The sequence below is a fragment of the Exophiala viscosa genome (genome assembly GCF_022695815.1).
Source record: "Exophiala viscosa unplaced genomic scaffold EDD37scaffold_5, whole genome shotgun sequence".
Classification (NCBI taxonomy): Eukaryota; Fungi; Ascomycota; class Eurotiomycetes; order Chaetothyriales; family Herpotrichiellaceae; genus Exophiala; species Exophiala viscosa.
This window is the reverse complement of record NW_026944357.1, coordinates 844,675-862,554: the sequence shown is the minus strand read 5'-3', so window position 1 is coordinate 862,554 and position 17,880 is coordinate 844,675. Positions and strand designations below refer to the sequence as shown.

At 51.1% G+C, this 17,880-nt stretch overlaps 8 protein-coding genes across 8 annotated transcripts; 2 read left to right on the top strand and 6 right to left on the bottom strand.

Moving 5' to 3' along the window:
* The first annotated feature begins 2,182 nt into the window (after positions 1 to 2,182).
* On the top strand, positions 2,183 to 3,340 carry EDD37DRAFT_630672 (ras-like protein rab-11B). The gene is made up of 3 exons (XM_062816595.1): positions 2,183 to 2,789; positions 2,844 to 2,924; positions 2,973 to 3,340. The coding sequence occupies exons 1-3, from the start codon at positions 2,366 to 2,368 to the stop codon at positions 3,098 to 3,100; spliced, it is 633 nt and encodes a 210-aa protein (XP_062670178.1). The 5' UTR covers positions 2,183 to 2,365; the 3' UTR covers positions 3,101 to 3,340.
* EDD37DRAFT_630671 (uncharacterized protein) lies at positions 3,341 to 4,843 on the bottom strand. The gene has a single exon (XM_062816594.1). It carries the CDS (start codon positions 4,444 to 4,446, stop codon positions 3,412 to 3,414), a length of 1,035 nt encoding a protein of 344 aa, XP_062670177.1. The 5' UTR covers positions 4,447 to 4,843; the 3' UTR covers positions 3,341 to 3,411.
* A 632-nt stretch (positions 4,844 to 5,475) lies between these two features.
* On the bottom strand, positions 5,476 to 6,534 carry EDD37DRAFT_609291 (Brix domain-containing protein; the record flags this gene model as incomplete). The annotated part of the gene is made up of 2 exons (XM_062815123.1): positions 5,476 to 6,271; positions 6,323 to 6,534. The coding sequence occupies 2 exons, from the start codon at positions 6,532 to 6,534 to the stop codon at positions 5,476 to 5,478; spliced, it is 1,008 nt and encodes a 335-aa protein (XP_062670176.1).
* A 244-nt stretch (positions 6,535 to 6,778) lies between these two features.
* EDD37DRAFT_650167 (Mak10 subunit, NatC N-terminal acetyltransferase-domain-containing protein) lies at positions 6,779 to 9,189 on the bottom strand (the record flags this gene model as incomplete). Its single annotated transcript, XM_062818219.1, has 5 exons — positions 6,779 to 8,476; positions 8,530 to 8,763; positions 8,814 to 8,942; positions 8,998 to 9,065; positions 9,114 to 9,189. The coding sequence occupies 5 exons, from the start codon at positions 9,187 to 9,189 to the stop codon at positions 6,779 to 6,781; spliced, it is 2,205 nt and encodes a 734-aa protein (XP_062670175.1).
* A 370-nt stretch (positions 9,190 to 9,559) lies between these two features.
* On the bottom strand, positions 9,560 to 9,892 carry EDD37DRAFT_650166 (F-type H+-transporting ATPase subunit epsilon; the record flags this gene model as incomplete). Its single annotated transcript, XM_062818218.1, has 3 exons — positions 9,560 to 9,643; positions 9,697 to 9,811; positions 9,861 to 9,892. The coding sequence occupies 3 exons, from the start codon at positions 9,890 to 9,892 to the stop codon at positions 9,560 to 9,562; spliced, it is 231 nt and encodes a 76-aa protein (XP_062670174.1).
* Positions 9,893 to 10,105: 213 nt separating this feature from the next.
* On the bottom strand, positions 10,106 to 12,344 carry EDD37DRAFT_630657 (DNA-directed RNA polymerase III subunit C3). Its single transcript, XM_062816593.1, has 4 exons — positions 12,150 to 12,344; positions 12,041 to 12,097; positions 11,312 to 11,989; positions 10,106 to 11,266 (listed from the first exon to the last, which is right to left on the bottom strand). Exons 1-4 carry the CDS (start codon positions 12,153 to 12,155, stop codon positions 10,325 to 10,327), a joined length of 1,683 nt encoding a protein of 560 aa, XP_062670173.1. The 5' UTR covers positions 12,156 to 12,344; the 3' UTR covers positions 10,106 to 10,324.
* A 73-nt stretch (positions 12,345 to 12,417) lies between these two features.
* On the top strand, positions 12,418 to 14,202 carry EDD37DRAFT_578204 (ubiquinol-cytochrome c reductase core subunit 2). The gene is made up of 4 exons (XM_062814406.1): positions 12,418 to 12,812; positions 12,866 to 13,040; positions 13,089 to 13,942; positions 13,993 to 14,202. Exons 1-4 carry the CDS (start codon positions 12,552 to 12,554, stop codon positions 14,086 to 14,088), a joined length of 1,386 nt encoding a protein of 461 aa, XP_062670172.1. The 5' UTR covers positions 12,418 to 12,551; the 3' UTR covers positions 14,089 to 14,202.
* EDD37DRAFT_630654 (uncharacterized protein) lies at positions 14,203 to 16,478 on the bottom strand. Its single transcript, XM_062816592.1, has one exon. It carries the CDS (start codon positions 16,295 to 16,297, stop codon positions 14,357 to 14,359), a length of 1,941 nt encoding a protein of 646 aa, XP_062670171.1. The 5' UTR covers positions 16,298 to 16,478; the 3' UTR covers positions 14,203 to 14,356.
* Positions 16,479 to 17,880: the final 1,402 nt, after the last annotated feature.

Genomic DNA, 17,880 nt, shown 5'->3' with positions numbered 1-17,880 from the left:
TTTACATGAGTACAGGACCATCACGTACCCTCCTGTATCACTCTCCCAAACAGCACCCATATTATTTGTTTCAAGGTGCTCTGCCAAGCTCGCTATTGGCTCTCTTGTATCCTCATACGGCTCGATAGCACCAAGAGCAATGGTAGATCTTTCCAGCTTACTGAATCAGCATTCGGCCTCGAGATATGTATTTCGACTTACATTCAGCATGAACTGGGTGAACTCGCCACGTTTCATGACATAACGTTCCTGGAAGTGAATGTTTACCGTGTGGTCTCCAGGAGCTTTAAGCGATATCGTTCGCGAAATCAGCCATCCAGGAAAATGTAGTATCTTCACATCTCCAACAGGATGGTTACTATAGCTCAGGTGCACAACTACTTCACCCCGATTCCATGCGCGGCCATTTCTGGCAACGACGTCCGGCCGAGAGTCTGACCGGCCTCGGTCACGCGAACTTCTGTCGCCGTCCGGATGCTCCAATGGAGTGTAGGAGCTGTTTCGTCTTGCCATATCCGACTGAGGCGTACCCCTTGGTTGTGAAATGCTCCTAGACAGACCGGATCTCGCCTTTGCTGGCTCATTCTGCCTAGTTGGATGTGGTATGAACGGAGGTTGAAAGGACATGTACTTTGGCTGCTCGGGAGGTGCCTCTGTTGATGGAATGGGTACTGGCTCTGTTGGTCGTTCGAGGGGTGGTTTTGTAGGACGTAGAGGTGCTGGCTCTGTTGGACGTACGGGTGTGGGTTTTGTCGAATGTATGGGTGCGGGCTCTGTTGGATGTATGGGTGTGGGCTCTGTTGGACGCGTGGGTGCTGGCTGTGCCAGGCGCCCGAGGGCTGGCTTCATGGGGATCACCGGTGCTGGCTCTGTTGGTCGGTCAAGCGGTGGTTCAACTGAAGGCACTGGATTGGATGTGAGTGACCGACTTCCAACTCCATCTCCGGGCACAGGCGTCATTTCAGGCATGAAAAGAGGCGAATCGTCCCGGTGATTGTGCGTTGCTTCTTGAGCTTTTGCTATCGCCGGAGAGCTCCTGAGAAAATCGTCAGGGGCTTTCAAGTCAAGTTTGGAAATATCTGGCGCAGGTTCTTGACGGGCTCGTTTTGCGAAATTGTTCTGATGCTTCAGGTTCTTGAATCTCATGCCAGCGAGTGCTGGATGAGTGGTCGACCTGGCGCTTGATTTCTTCACAACAGTTGCAGTGCCCTTTTTCTGAAAAGAACTTTGTGTTCTCGATACAAGACTGCCAGCCTGTCTGTCGGATGCCTGGGGATTCGAAATGGATGGGTCCTGAGGCCGAGGACGCTTCGAACCGTGTTCCGTGGAAGCAGAAGAGGTTCTGCGTGGTTGAGGTATCCGAGGTACGCGCGATGATCCCTGGAGCCGTGCCGGTGGACTCTCTTCTTCTGACTCCTGTTGCTCTTGCTCTTGCTTTTGCCGAGCAAGTGCCCACTCGTTCATGCGAGCCTGTAAAGCTTTGACTTGTTCATCGTCAAGAAAATCACCTATGTCGTACTGCCGTTTCCATTCGCTTAGGGTGTCTGGGGTGGAGAAGTGTTCGGCGGGCTCCCAAGTACATTGCTCCTCTGGATATCCTCGCCACTTGACAAGATACAAAGTCGGTCCGTCATCGTTGACCTCTTGCGCTAGGATTCTCTCGACCTCATACGTGGCATCCTCCTCCTCAGACAAGGAGCCTTCGCTATCAGATGGCATATTGACAAGTCGAGCACAGAATCAGATGTCGCATGACAGAGAGGATTGAGGGCAGATTAATTGAGGAATAGAGCGCAAGCCAAAATCAGGGAGAATTAAAACAGGCAAATAATTTGACCGTGAGTATGCGCGTGAAAGACCTGCTGTTACCGTGAAGACTGCATGGTCAGATTTGAGCTTTTCCCGCCAGATGTTGGCTGTTGACATATAATGAGACAGTGCAGAGCAAACAACGGGGCCACAGATGTCCGTACATGAGCAATCCGTCATTATGGCCTACCTCATTCATAGCGTGGTGGCACTTTGTAGACCGCCCTCGCCATCGATAGGAGTTGTCCTATTCGAGGAAGAGCCCGCGCGGCTCTTGCCATTAATTGTCCAGAAAAGGCCAAGAAGGAGCGACACGTGACTGCGGATGAGGTGAATCGGATGGGACAGAACATCTCATCCCGCAATCGATCCTGAAGGTCAGTCACTCTACACGACTTGCAGCCGACTCACTTGTTTCAGCCTTTCTCTAATCATTCTTCAGTCCGCGTCCCGGGAATAACCTCACTCCTCGACACCTTCTGTCACGTTAACTTGGTCCCGGTCGACGCCCGCCCTTGGTGTTTATTGCCTGATACCCCTTCTCGCTTGATCGAACATGGCAAACGACGAGTACGATTTCCTCTTCAAAGTCGTTCTTATAGGAGACTCGGGTGTCGGTAAATCCAATCTGTTGAGTCGATTTACACGGAACGAGTTCAACCTTGACTCAAAGTCCACCATTGGTGTTGAGTTCGCAACCCGATCAATCCAGGTAGACACGAAAACAATCAAGGCACAGATCTGGGATACCGCAGGACAAGAAAGATACCGAGCCATTACATCCGCCTACTATCGTGGAGCCGTCGGCGCCCTACTCGTCTACGACATCAGCAAGCACCAGACATACGACAATGTCACGAGATGGTTGAAAGAGCTTCGGGATCATGCGGACGCCAATATCGTGATCATGTTGGTTGGAAACAAGAGCGATCTGCGACACTTGCGGGCGGTGCCTACTGAAGAAGCAAAGCAATTTGCGAGTACGTGTCCCAAGAATTGGCTTGTGGTGTTGGTTTGATTGACATTCTCCATAGGCGAGAACAACCTATCGTTCATCGAGACGTCTGCGCTTGATGCTAGCAACGTCGAATTGGCCTTCCAAAATATCCTGACAGGTAAAAGATTTGCCTTCCTGCCTCCCAAGCTCTGCTGACACAGCCCAGAAATCTATCGAATCGTCTCGAGCAAGGCGCTGGACAGCGGAGATGCGGCGCAAGCACCAACTGGCGGTGTGAAGATTGACATGACTCCGTCAGGGGCGCCGGATAACAAAAGCAACAAGTGCTGCTAAATGCCAGTCGAATTCTGTGGTGCAAACTAGGAGCTGGGGGCGTTGCCAGACTTGTTTATGCATGAGTTTGGTCGTTTGCCGATACGATCATGACTTGTACGGTTCAATGCCAACGAAATGGGTAGTGGGTTAATATGGGCAATGATAAGGGTATGCTTCGATTTCAATGCAAAACCAGATGCAAAACAGAAAGTTCTTCTACCGGGCAATTGATAGCATGGGACTGTTTCCAGAAGTGTGCGTCCGATATGGTATTAAAGTCGTTGAAGCACGCGCAGATCCGCCTACTTTTCAGAAGCCCGTTGCGTCTGCTACCCATCTAGTACAATGCCGGCCTCTCCATCCCAGACCGCCTCTCTCGCATGCTGTACGTCGACGCCTCGCGCGAGCAGGACCGTCACCCAATCTGCAAACAGCATGGACCCAGACTCCAAGAAGCACGGGTCGTATGTTTGCGACTGAATAAACTTCTCCACATCGGCCTTCGACACGGCATTGTCGTACAGCCAGAGAATCTGAGCTGGCGAGAACTTGAGGAAAGACTGTATAACGTAGAAGTTTTGCAGATCGCTCCCCCACCCCTGCATGTGCTTGAACCGCAGCTCCTGCACCGAAGGTTTTGTCCGATCGACCACGAGCGTATCGCGGGAATTGTAAAAGACATCCTGCAGCGTCGGCACATGACTTGCAAATGTATGCTGCAGCGAAAGCGGCACGTGTCTCGCCTCTTCAGGCAGTCTACACCAAACGTCACCATCGGTGGGACAGATTTCCGTTGCGAGCAACTGCTCCAGCGTACAGCGCAGGTCCTCCAACTCATAAAGCTCCTCAGTCGACCAAGACCTGAGCAAAGGCAGCCGTTCGCCCGCCGGAGAGGTATCGGACCGCGCGAGACGAGAGATCGAGGATGCCGATTTCCCATAGAAAGCCTGCGTGTAACCCCAGAGCCTGTAAACTGCGCGCCGTAATCGCCGGGCCTCAACATCATCCAGAAACCGGCGAGATACGCTCTCCGGTCCAGTCCATCGAAACCCAGGATACAACCCGACAAAACGTGCCGCGACTCTACCCACTCCAGCAGCCTGCGTGAGCAAGGCGAACGACAGAGGCGGCGTCCTGCGGACATGAAGCATCTGGTTGTCATTTTGCGTCAAAAGCTGCAATATATCGTCCAACGGGCCCATCTCTTTATCCAGCGCGGCAAAGAACAGGACCAATTTCTGCGCCTTGGGCAGAAGCTCGTGAAAGTATCGACATGTGAGCGATAGGCTGATGATGTCGGAAACAGAAGAAAGGGATTCGTAAATGTGCACCATGATCTCCGGGGCAAGATCTTGCATCGCCATGGTCTAACCGACGTCAGCATATCGAGTTGAGTAGTCCGCACTTCCACACCTGGAACTCACCATGATTAAGGTAGTTCGCTAATGTATTAAACAACCAAGCAGGTCTTGTTGTCTTCTAAAGTACAGTCGAATGACAATGGGCAGCGGATGATATCACCGCCGCACGCTCTTTATGGCTTCAAATGATAGAGACCCCGACATTGGGGCTATCATGGATGGAGATGACTCGAATACACATGTCGTTCGTGATAGGTGTGGTTTTGCCGCTCTTGGCCAGAGGGCACAAGGCCACTGAAGTCTCCATCGCCATACTCTGCAATAGAGAATCGTAGCGATCGATGGTGGATGTAAAAGGTAGACACGAGGAGGCCGGGCAGAACGATGCTTTATGCTTTCCACACCGCTACGGAGGCGGGCGACCACCGGTCCAGCCAATCAGATATACCACCATTATTGAGGCACGTGAGGTGACGAGGCTGGAATGCATGGATTATTAACAGGCACTCAATGGGACTTTTGATTTGGTACAAGTTTCATTACAGTTCATTGCGAGTGTGACTGCATTGCAATGGTTCCTCAGTGCTCTTCTTTGTCTACGTCTTTCGGGCGCGCGACCTGTACGAGGTTCCTCAGAGCCGCATCCTGCCATCGAAGACCTGGCTCGACCACCCACCAACTCCTTCGCTGAAGAGAGCATGAAGATACGATATCATCCTCCAAGGATGAACGGCAAAGTCCAGCCCATGCGCTTTGTCGGCCATAACCTGTGGGATCTGGTTGACCTTGTCAACATAAATCGTCTGCATAGCAGACTCCGATATGAGTAGAGCCTTATCGCCGTACCCGGACGCGAGTCGAAGCCCAAGATGTCTGCAATTGCCATGTCTCTGGCTCGCGTGCGACATGTGGACATCTTCGCTATGAGGCGTCGCTCGGAGATTCTGTGCAAAGCCTTTGTCCACGCAGGCGGTTGGGCTCAGCATCGATTGTTCATCCTGTCAAAGTGTTGACAGCTCAACCTTGACTGGCTCAGCCAAACAACCGCGCATTGTCAAGAGCAGAGGCCTTCCTCTTCACTCCCGTCTTGATACCCAACTCCCTCCGTTTGACAGCAATTTCCTCAGCGCCTGCTCGTCGGCTCGCATATCTTCCGGCCTTCTTCGTTTTCTGGTCAGCGCGTAATTGGTTCGGACTGACGAATTGCTTGTTCTCGAAGATCAATGGACCACCGAAACTGCCCTCAAGAATGACAATTGGTGTAAGCACAAATCGTGGCCCAATTTCGACCAGCGAGATATCGGCGCCTTTACTGCCAGATTCTTTGCTTGCCTTATCAGGCTCGGACTCGCGGATCTCATAGACTCGGACCCATATCTTCCCATCAAGACCGTATATGCCAATAATTCGATCGATAAATGGCTTCATGCCCCTCACGCCCTTGGGCGGCACGCAGAAGACACCCCGGAGCATCTCTCGAATCAACGAGCGATGTTCTTGGCCTGCCAACTCCTCGTCGAAGCTCTTGTCAAAAACGACTACGCCTCTTCCACCCTTCAAACAATTGCCACCGAAGCCTAGTTCCGCCTGTGTGTGCACATTCGTCACATTGAATTTGATCGTAGGCCCATTAGGGGCACGTGCCAGCCACAGGTACAAGTCTTGACCGTGTTTCCGTGCTTCAAGGTAGAATACGTAGTTGCAGGAATGTAGATCAGCTAGTCCATTGAGTGCGGCGTTATAGTGGTTGTTCGTCTTGGTGTCCAGCTTAGTATCTTTGTATGTATGTGGGAGGAGTGAGTGTAGGTCGCTTAACAGATGTCGATGTCTGCAGATGTCAGCTTCTCTGCCATTTGCTGAACAGAGGATACAACTCTACCTATACGAGACACCGCGGGAGGTTAACATCAATATGCGATTCCTGATTTCGACAGGGATCTGGGAGGCATCGTCGCGCTTTGTCTTCACGACGGGATTTTCCTTCTCGTCTGCAGACTCATTAGGTAAAGTGTTGCTGCTTTGTTCAGACGCATCTGAGTCGGATTCGGACAGATCGCCGCCACGCATTGCTGACTTGTACGCGGACGCCATTGTTTCTGAAGAGAGAATATCGTAGGAAGTGCAGATGGTGGAATCGGAAGATCAGAAAATCCCCAGGAAATTTTGATTGCAGGCGATAAGAAATTTTTGCCGAAGATCAGCCACTTATCGAGAACCTTAATCCACGGCTGAGGACTAACTTAGAGATCCCATCAACACATCGCCTTTTCAAGGCTGACCATTTTTTGGGTCAGTAAGGTGACAACCATTGGTGCTATTGACAGCGTTATAAACATCAACTTCTGATCTTCGGGACCGGCCACGATATGTGCCACCGATCACGGTCCCCTACGGGTGGTATCTCAACCTTTATCCCCGTTATCTCTTTCTTCTCCAGAGCCTTGCTTAGTGTGCTAATTGCTATCCCCGTGCCTATGCAAGACTTCATCATGTTGCGTACATCTTTGGTCCGCTCCCGCGCGACCACAGAATCGGACGAAAGGTGGTCCATTTTTCGAACCCGACCTTGCGGAACGTCCTGTGACAGAGGCTGAGTATTCCATGGCTCGCGAAGGACTTCTTCCCATGCCTTCCGTGCCATCTGATTAAGCTGCAAAGCTTGATCGAGTACCATCTGATCGGAGAGACCTTCTAAGGAGGACACACGTTGAGCAGCCTCGAGACTGATGGGCTCTGGAAGTGACAAGTGCAGAAACGGGCGCATCCGTAGCTCGTACCTCAGATTGTCCGATGCGTATGTTGGTTTGGATTTTGATAACAGTTTGTGTCGTTGAAGAATGACAAAGACTCGATGCAATGCTTTGGCCAATGCTTCGGTAGCCTTCAGCCCTGTATATTGCCGATATAGACAATGCAAAGTCTTCTGCACGGCCTCCTGCTGCGAGCCTGGCAAAGCGGGCCGTGACGAGACAAAATGGCTGATCCTCTCCAGATGCGAAAGATGGGTACTGCAAAGAAAGGTGAGGTACCAATACATGTCGCAGAATTCGTGTGGTGCATAGATGGAGAGTTCAAATCCCATTTCCACAATGGTCCGAAGCTGCATCAGCTTGTAGTGGTATACCCAACTGCTGACGCTGTAGGAGAATGTTACGTCTTCTCCATCTGGGTACGGGATAGCCCTTTCATTGAAAGCGGACTGTATGAGACCATCCAAGTCTTCGGCTTCGGCCTGGATTTGGTCCCAGTCCATCGCGGCGTGGCACATCGTACGTCGCACTCGACATCGATTGAGACAAAACGTTCGAAAAAGGTTTATAAATGACTCGCCGTACCGGTCCACAAACATGTCAAGTTGCGAGGAGACCTGGAATTGTTGATCCGTAAATATTTCGCCAGTTTTGTTGTCATGAGGTAGAGGTCCTGTTGGAAGGACAACCATGCGCATGTCCTGGTAAACGAAGTCCTTAATGCTGAATTGCCCTAACACACCATTGTTGATAAACAAGAAGGATTGTAAAAGGGCTCGAACATAGACAGCCGGCTGTGTTGCCTGAGCCATGAAGTGCTGATATGCGACTAACAGGTCTCCACTGAAAGAAACATCCACGACTTGGAAGGCTGTGACGGTATCAATGAAGAGCTGACGGAAAAAAGGAAAAGCCTTGTCCCGCTCAATAACAACCATGGGTCTTGGGGGGACGCTGCTTGCGAGTCGGCGCTGGATTTTCAAAGTGAAAGCCTCAGAGGTGACCGGACGACCGATGCTACTCGTAGCCTCAATGCGCTCTAACAGTGCAATACATTCGTCCAAATGCTTCGGCTTGGGTCTTTCACCGATCGCACAGCGCTGGAGCAGCTTTAAAGAATCGTATCTGACATCTACTCTGATCATCAGAGCCTCCTTCAGGTTTGTAGGAAGATCGCTCTGTTTTAACCAGACTTGAGCGCTTCGCAGCTCGGCCAATATGTCGTCAACAGGGAACACATGCAAGAGTGGTCTGTTGAATATCTGAGTTGCAAAGTCTTCCTCCTATTATGCGTTAGCTACACAGATTGATTGCTTGCAGGGACATGGATTTTCACCTCGTAATAATGCTGACTTGTGATCATCGCAAGGACGAGATCACAGCACTTCACCAGACCCAAGCAGAAAGGCCGGAAAACGTCCTCAAGAAGTGATGGCTTATGGACGATGGCGGAAGCATTGCGATCAAATCTCGTGTTGGGAAGCCGCTTTGGCTCTGGCCACAGCAGGCGTTCAAGATGGACAGATGTGAAAAGAGTCTGGGATAGAGGATAACCCATTTGCCACGCGACCTGCGGAAAGTTGAATGAGTGTGTCTGGTTTGGAAGGCAGAGACACCCACCTCTCTACATAGGAGCTCATCCATCAACCAGATAATCTCTTCAGGAGAGATCGTGGCAGTGAAGTCGAATTCAACCTCGGTGTCTGGGTCAAACGCGACTGAACCACTGTCCATTTTCGGATCTCCAATCTGCAACTCATAAGCTCGCCATTCACGGAAGATGGGTGCTGGCTCGACATCTCACCTCCAAGGCGCTGACGGCCTCAAAGAGGGTAAAGTGCTCATCTTTGACGACTTTGCCGGGTCGAAGCGCTACACGCCGCGGTCAGCATGTATCAGAAATACTTTTGCCATACTGACTCGACGCAGCAGTGCGAAATTGTCTTGTTATATCATTGACTTGGATATTTGGGTGGATGATTCGAGGTTGGACCATGGCCTTGGGCGCCTGGGGTTCATCCACTAGGTCTTTTGCGTCAATACCCCGAGAAGTTTTCGTGGACAAACGGCATCTGAATACAAATGGTGAGAATGAATGGGCTCTTCACAGAATGTTGCGCTTCGAATCAGTCCGTGGTAGGAGAAAGCCGTTTTCACATTGTACGAGTCGTCACTACACTTGAAGGGAAATAGGCATAAAAGAGAAAAGCTGATGTGCACGTAGTCGGCCAAAATGTCATGTGCGCATTCCCGCTAACAAGTGACTTCAGTGAACTCATCTGGTCCCTGTTTCTTATGTACAGATTTTGAAGTAGCAACCGGTGTTCTACGGCCTTTTGACCCTGCCGGCGGCCCTTTGTTGGTATCTATTTGGCCTCTCCAGTAGCGTGTTCCGCCATCGCTTCAGCGTTGGCTGCCCCCAAGCTCTTAATGTCTCCCTGTTTTCCACCCTATCATCTGGTGTCAGCTGTCTCGTAGTGTACTGTGTTTAGGGTGACCTAACCTGCCACTTGGCGAATCTTAGGTCCATCTCTCCTCGTCGTTCAGCTTGAAGTCTGGGGCCTTCCTTGAGGGATCTTCGGACGACTCTTGCGGCAACGGCTAGGTAACGGTTGTAGCTGCGAGGGTTAGTGCTGGAACAGAGGGTCAACGGCACTTTGGACGTACGTGAGGCCGGAAGCCTTCCACGCGAAAGCCATGTTGTCTGTTTTGTGGTATAACGGCCGGCAGTGATTGACTTGATCGTTTCAATGGCACAAGAACTGCGCAAGTCTTAAGCTGTGACTGAGACCTCTTGCCGGAGCTCATACCGCCAAGAAAAAGGTTCCGAATATCTACCGGAGCATTTTTATAAAAGCGGCGGCCCTTCTTCATGACGATCGACATGCTTAGATGCCATGAGGATAGTATCACTGGCGAATAGCTTTATTAATTATGGCTTTAGCAGTTTTAGTAGGTATCCTGTTCAGTGCGAGAATAGACTGCTCTGAAGGTCTAATGGTAGATATCTCATGTGAACCCAAAAGCGCCATGACAATAGCAATGAACGCTCCTTGACAATAGATCCAATGACGCCGCGCTTGCTTCTATGCCAATCATAGTCATGAATCGCCGAGACCCTTGTCTCAAAATCAAAGATCCCGCAGCATGGCAACAGAGTCATCGAGACGCTCGAGCTCCGCTGTGAACCAGATTTCCTTCTCCCTCCACTCCGACAACAACCGGAACTCCCCGGCAGGCAGGATTTCTTCTTCACTCCCCTGCACATCTGTCCGCTCGATCTTGCTTAGTGTTGATGAGAGTCTGGTTCTTTCCAGATGCAGCCGCTGAAAAAGCCGTGCCATCGCCTTAAAAAGCTGACCCAGAAAGACTTTTCGTACTCTTTCGGCATCGTAGAACCAGAGAAAGATTGTGCGATTAGGCTGGCGCTGTGCTTCTCGAGGAACTTCCTGTAGTTCGAGAAACCCTTTTACCTGCAATTGAGCAAGACATTGTCGCAAATCTTTGGCACTCAACAGTCCCACTTCTTGAAGAGCCTTCTCATCGAGTTTGCCCTTATCGCTCAGCATGCGCATGATCCTAAGCGCTGGGCCATCTACCCGCTCACTCATGAGCCGCAATAGTTCCTGGTCACGGAGATAGTTGCCCAACTGCTTTCTATCCACGAGAAACGAGCCACCGAAATCTTGCGAGATGAACCGAAAAGGTCCTCCTGCGAGTACAGCCAGACGCTGATTAAGAAGCGGATCATTTCTTGTACCGTTGGTATGTGGAGTATGGTAGCCATTCGTAGGGTATCCGTCGACCAGCGAGCCGTCTTCTGCATCCTCGGCTCTTGACAAGACAGCAACATCAGCAGCGAGCAGAGATGTGTCTATTCGCTGCTTCGAAGCCATTGGATCTTCTAGAGACCGAATCGTGAAAGGGTTGGAGTCAAGCTCGATTTGTGAACAGACTGCTTGTGTAATTGTCGCAAATTCTCTGCCGAGTAGCCTTGCCGCCGCAGGCGCTAGTCTCTCAGTTCGTATTGACTTGACGACGTTTTGATAGTCAACGCATAGCAACGTCTTGCCCTGGTAAGATCAGCTTGAGCCGCTGCTGCGGAGGGATAAAAATACTTGGCCAGTGTTGGTGTCAGGACCATCCGAGTTGTCGGAAATGAGCTCGTGCATGATATATGCTGCCGATACGGTTGGGTCTAGGCGCTTCTCCAGCTCAACGTCCACTTTCATATCGAACTCAAGCTGTGACTTTTTGGTTTTGGTGGAAGCCATTCCAAGGCCTCGATACTGTCTCTCGATATCTTGGCGAGCATCAAAAAGTGATTGAAAGTGGGCATCACGCACAGCAGCGATGTATTGATTGTCGATCAACACCTTCAGCACCTTGATGAAACGGTCACGGCGATTCAAATCACCGTTTACCTGCTTTTCGGTCGCAGAATGTCCATTGATGCGGGGGGCAGGACTTTCCTGGTCCGCGCGAATGTGTGCCTCGAGATCGTCCGCAGTACCATAACCCAGCGTGGCCAGATGCTCCATAAGGGTCGCTGCCGCGTGACCGTAGCTACGTTCAACAAGTGCAAGCAGTTTTCCAAGCCGCACAAGATTGTAGGCATTATGAGAATTGGCCTGATACGTTGACAGTGAACCGTCGGAAGTCGTATGGTGATAGACCAGACGTAACTGGATCAGAGTAGCCAGACCAGTCCTGACCTGCCGCTGGGGTAGACGACATTTCTGCGCCACTTGAGAAGCAGAAAGTCGCCCCAGTTGGATCAAGATTTTGAAGATTTGCTGTTCGAGGTGTTAGCCCAGCACGATAACAGTCGCCAACGAGAGTCTGACAGCAAGGAACCCGCCATAGACGTCTTCTACGATCAGACAGCAGAGTCGTGAGAATTCCTGTCCATCGTTTAGTGGCTGTGAGATATAGGGGATAGTGGTCGGTCACTACCTCCATGCTTCTCCAGTTGTCACGTGATGGAGAAGAGGTGCAATGTAGATGTGTGTTGCGACCGGACCGCTGGAGATCGAACCAGTCTCATCGCTTGAGTGTGCTGAGGTCGCGGTAATGATATTTGTTTCCCTGGCAGATCATTAAAACTGGAATGCAGGCTTTGAAGATCGCAAGAAAGAAAGAGTGAGTAGGTAAGAAAAAGAACTTGTGAGGATGAAATGAATGGGTCTGCAAAGTCCATGCAACTTCTTCTTTTCCGGGGCTCGGCTTGGCAACGTGCAACCAATCACCGCCCAGCCAAAACGCAGTCTGATCATTGTTGAAGCTCGTAGCTCCTGTACGTCGAACTGCACTTTTTGACCTCTTGCGAAGAATCTCGATCCTCACCCTGCCTTCGCAATGGCTTCTCCAGCTTCGCTAGGCTCCAGAGCCTTGCGAGCCAGCCGTCGCCAACTTGCTGCACCCATTTTACAGAAGAGAGGTCTCGCCGCACCAGCTTCCGGAAGCTTTGGATATGAGACTGGTGAAGCCAATGGCGTCAAGTTTGCAAGCAGAGATTTGCCTAATCCTACCACAACCCTGACCGTTGTCGCCAAAGCCGGCACGAGGTACCAGCCGCTGCCGGGTTTGACGGACGCACTCGAGAAATTCGCCTTCCTGGTCCGTCATTGCAAGTACAAGCCTGAAGAGAAGCAGACTAACACGATTTATAGTCGACCGAGAAACGATCAGCTCTACGAATCACTCGAGAAGTCGAGCTCCTAGGTGGCGAGACGTCTGCATCCCATTCCCGCGAGAATCTCGTCCTCACAGCCAAGTTCCTCAGAGATGATCTGCCCTACTTCGCCGAGCTGATGGGGGAGGTCGTTTCGAAAACGCGTTATACAAGTTGGTGTTCTCAGCCCTTTTGTTCAGGAAAGATCTAACGGTATACAGCCCATGAACTCAACGAAGACGTGCTTCGTGTCATGAAACTAGCCACTCAGAAACTGCTTGCCAGTCCAGCCGCACTCGCCCTAAATTCGGTCCATGGCATGGCCTTCCATCGTGGTCTCGGCGAACCACTGTACCCTACGTCTTCAACTCCGCTCGCCAAGTACGTCGACGCCGAGAACGTCTTTGAGTTCAGCCAGGCGGCCTTTCAAGCCTCCAACATTGCCGTTGTCGCCAATGGCGCAACTCACTCCGAAGTCTCGAAGTGGGTGAAGGAGTGCTTCGGCGACCTGAACACCGGATCCGGGAAATTCGACATCAAGAGCCCCGCGTCGAAATACTACGGAGGAGAAGAAAGAATTGCACATGGCTCTGGAAATGTGTTGATTATAGGTTTCCCAGGTTCAAGCTCGTACACTACCGGCTCGTCCTACAAGCCGGAGATCTCAGTCCTTGCGGCTCTGCTCGGAGGAGAGTCGTCTATCAAATGGTCTCCTGGTTTCTCCCTACTGTCAAAAGCCGCGAAGGACTTCCCTGGTGCTCATGTCTCGACTACCAATGATTCCTATTCCGACGCTGGTCTACTGTACGTTACCATCAAGGGTAGTGCGGAACAGATTGGCAAGGCGAGCAAGGGCGTTGTTGATGCGCTCAAGAAGGTTGCATCCGGCGACGTGGCAGAGGAGGATATCAAGAAGGCCACAGTTTTGGCGAAATACCGAGCACTTGAAGCTGGACAGCAGACTTCATCCGGTCTCGAAGCCACCGGTACAGGTCTCATTGCAGGTGGAAAGCCGTCGAACTTTGAAGAAATTGCTGCTTCGATTGACAAGGTGTCTTCAGACAAGGTCAAATCGGTTAGTGCTCCCAACTCTTTAATGTCAAAATCAAGCTAATTCCTATGCAGGCTGCCAAGGGCTTATTAGAATCCAGGGCTTCAGTATCCGCAGTGGGAGATCTGTTTGCTCTGCCTTTCGCTGAAGAGATTGGTTTGAAGGTTTGAAGGAGATAACATATGTCTCGGCGTGGGGCTTGGGCGGTGTAAAACTTGTAGATATCAGGATAATCGCACTGAGAAATTCCAATGATCACGTTACTTCGATTGAACCTGTTGGATGGTCCTAAGGCATTAACATCAAGCATCGTTTGAGGAGCTAACTTTGGTCAAGCACCTGCCAGGAATCATTGTACAAGCACCAGTTTTCCAGTCCAGGGCCGGCCAAATCTAGTGTCATTGCACTGTGCAACAACTAACTCACATCCATGCATATTCACCAAGCATACCCACTTGACCTCGGCTGCTGATCGCGGCCATTCCATTCCTCATCGTCACTGGGCTCATCATCCAAAAAGTCATCCTCACGAAACTGGTCTTGCGCAGGTCTTTGATCCGAGATCACAAGATTGACCACGTCGCATCGTCCTTGCACCACAACTGCAGGACCGGCGTCACTATCATCGGTGTTTTCCGCAGTACTTTGGCCTTTCGTTGCCAGGCGACTGCTCTGTCGCTGGGATGATTGCGAAGATTGTTTGGAAGCCTTCTCCCATTGATCAAGCGGTTTGTCTGTGTTCAGAAAGACCTCTTGGAGCTTGGGCAGCCAGTCCTTTCGTAACTGTGCACGATCGCGCCAACCGGCCAACTTCAATATCATCTTGATGTTGATCCTCTTGAGACGTGGCAGTTGTTCTGACGATTCGACAAGCGACTCCAAGAACTCGTGCGCTTCGTTAGCTACTTTGTGACGGATGTTTTCGAGAGATAAATTGACAAGACTCGCCGGCCAAGTTGGAGGACCGTCTGGCAATAGAGCCAGGAACAGAGGCTCCCGATCCGCAAAAGATGTTGGGTCAATGAAGAACATGTCAACCACAAAATCCTCTAATCGAGGGCATAAAGTCTTGAGCTCCGCCATGAAACCCAAAGACAGTGACTGACAGCCGATCAACTTCATCGTTCGCAATGTGCTGCCGCCTGCAGCCAGGTATTGTGCCAATGCTGGTGAAGTCAACTGAGAACACTGCACAACCTCTAGATATTCCAGCCCGATCGGCAGCAGCGGTGCAGTGACCTCATCCAAGATGCCGCAATTTTTCAATGTCAGATGCTTCAACTCGACAAGGTCTGTGAGGGCACCTGTGAAAAGGCTTCGTGCCGTTGCCACATCGTCATTGGTCGTCTTCTCTGGCAAGGTCAAGTTTAGGAAGGATACTTCACGTAATCTGCTGAATGCTGGCCGCGAATGAGCACTCAGTGCAGTCTGTAGCGCTTCTTTCGGGTTGGGAAATCTTCCATTCCATTCGAAGGTTAACATGAATATGTTCTCTCGGTCGAAATGGTCGAACATCTCTGTAGGATATGACCAGTTCATTCTTCTTTGGGCCGCGGGCTGAGCCCATAGTGATGTCTGCATATCATCATAGTTGGAATACAGACGCAGGCCTTGGAGCAAAGGTGTCCGCGTCAGTAAGTCCATCAACGAAATGCCAGCTTTCTTGTACAGGAGCTGCTTGACTTCGATCTCAAGGTAGTGTATCTTCGCGCGGTAATCTGTCATCAAGTCTTCCGGTTCCTGCTTGAGGAGCTCTATCAGGCCGTGGGCCCGCCAGGCGGGATACAACGGAGGGTTGTGGAGTAGTGCTGCCATGCACGCTTCGTGGAAAGACCGACACAGAGTCGACATCGATAGCAGCCACGGTAACGAGGCGGTAGGTTGTGACACTTGACCATAAAGCGGATAGGCTGCATGTTTCATGACACTCACTAACACATGATATGGGAGCTCTTGCCATGGAGGAGCTCGTCCACTAGGAGGTGGTGGGATAATAATGGAGACTTGCGCATCTTGCTTGCGAGGGAGTGTGGAAGATCCAGTCTTCTGTCGCTTGTAGGCGCTGAACGAGTTCCCAACAGCAGCTTTTCTTAAGGGTGCCGCTTTGCGTTTCCGCGATGCTAAAGAAGCAGTCTCCTGTATTCTCGGCCGCGATTTTGTTCCTTGTTGGGGTTGAACCTCTATTGACGAGTCGGACTGGAGATCAGAATCGTCGTCACTCGACTCTCGATATGTTGGTATCTGTCGGCGGGAACGTCGAGGAGGTTGGGGTCGGGTTTCGATTTCGGAGAAGTCAACAGAGTCGGAGTCAACCTCTGCATACTGGATGCGAGGAGCGCGGCGAGGTCGCGACTGAGGGGTGGATGAGGAGGTAGCCATGTTGGCAAGGGCGAGGAGGCAAGGTAGTGAGTGACAATGGAGTGGTGGATTGCGCGATGCTGCACATGCAGAGCAATTGCTATCAAGAGGTCTGTGATATCGTGAACATCCCCATGGGGAGATCCTAATACACGAAAATGACAGTGATGGATGGAGTCTGTGACGAGTTAGATCGAAGTGCAGAACGAACAGTGATTGTGACAGTCGGATCTCGACGACATCATGGCGCATGTTTTTTGCACCCGATTGCGCTAGTAGGTAAGCTTAACCTTATTTTCCCACCGCAAAATGTGGCCTCACGTGCACTTGGGGTTTTGGCATCGCATACCCCATGCTATTTGCATGTGCCTCTGTGCAATTGTAGATGCGTTGGTATCCGTCGACCCCAGACTCAGGCAATCAAGGCATTTACACAGTAAGCCCGAACACTAACGACGGGCAGTATTAGAGACGGAGTACTCAGGGTGTTCCTGGAGAGGCAGCATCCTTATGTTTTGTACAAGATACTCGTATTTTGAACAGCAAACTACCCTTGCAGCGGCTCCGTCGGATCGTCTCTCGTAAATCTTAATTCCGCAAGACTACCTGCATCAGGCTGAACGACCATGTGTTTCGGCCTTTGTCAGCGGCGATTCTGTTCCTGGGGGCCAATAGCTGGGAAGTGCCGGTTGAGTGGTATTCAGGGGCACTATAGTGCACAGACGACATGCCACAGCCTTGTCAAACAGACAATGACGATGGAGTACGAGTACACCTAATCAATGATCTCACAGTGGATAGCATGTCGAGTACTGGCACCAGACCCGGTGCATGAAATTTTGGCGACGAGATCGAAGTTACACCACAGACGCATCGATGTTCCACAGCTAGAAGAGAAAGGCAGGAAATGCCGGAGGACAGCATCAAAGTAGAAGAGACCGGTTGAGGGCGGCAATAATGAGCCTGTCCAAAGGACACAGCAAGGGTCAATCTAGGGTTCGAGAAGTGACTTTGAAGCAGCTAGAAGAGGATGAAACTTGGTTGCAGAGGCCTTACGTCGTACCTGCAGCAGCATCACGAGTTGTTTGCCACAGCTCCACCGTTCAAAGAAGTGGCATCGATGCATCATGCACTGCAGTTGTCCGTCCCGCATCTTGTAACTTATTTCCAGGCAACGGCGCAGAGAGTACACTGGTTTATCATAGAGCATCCCTTGCAGAGCCTGTCGAGAGTAGATCGTAGTAACGTTATTCCACGTGTTCTGAGGATGAGATGAATCCTCACTTAAAGCACCGATCCTTATCAAGATTGAAACGAAGCCATCCGGGGGCGTCGTGTGAGAGTGGGCAACCCTAAAGCAACCATGACCTGCCACAGCGACCTTCAATCTCCGCCCGCAGCTCCCACAATGCTCGTGCTGCCCACCTCAAAACCAGTCTGAACTGGGACTCGCACAGAGCTTCTTCCCTTGCTGGTCACGGTCCTCGACTCCTCTCTTACAACTTGGCTTTCTTCTACAAACTCCCATAATCGTCTATCCTGCTCGCCTGATACGCTCCTTGTCCTATTCATTCTCGCCTACAAGGATAAAATCGATCACTTAG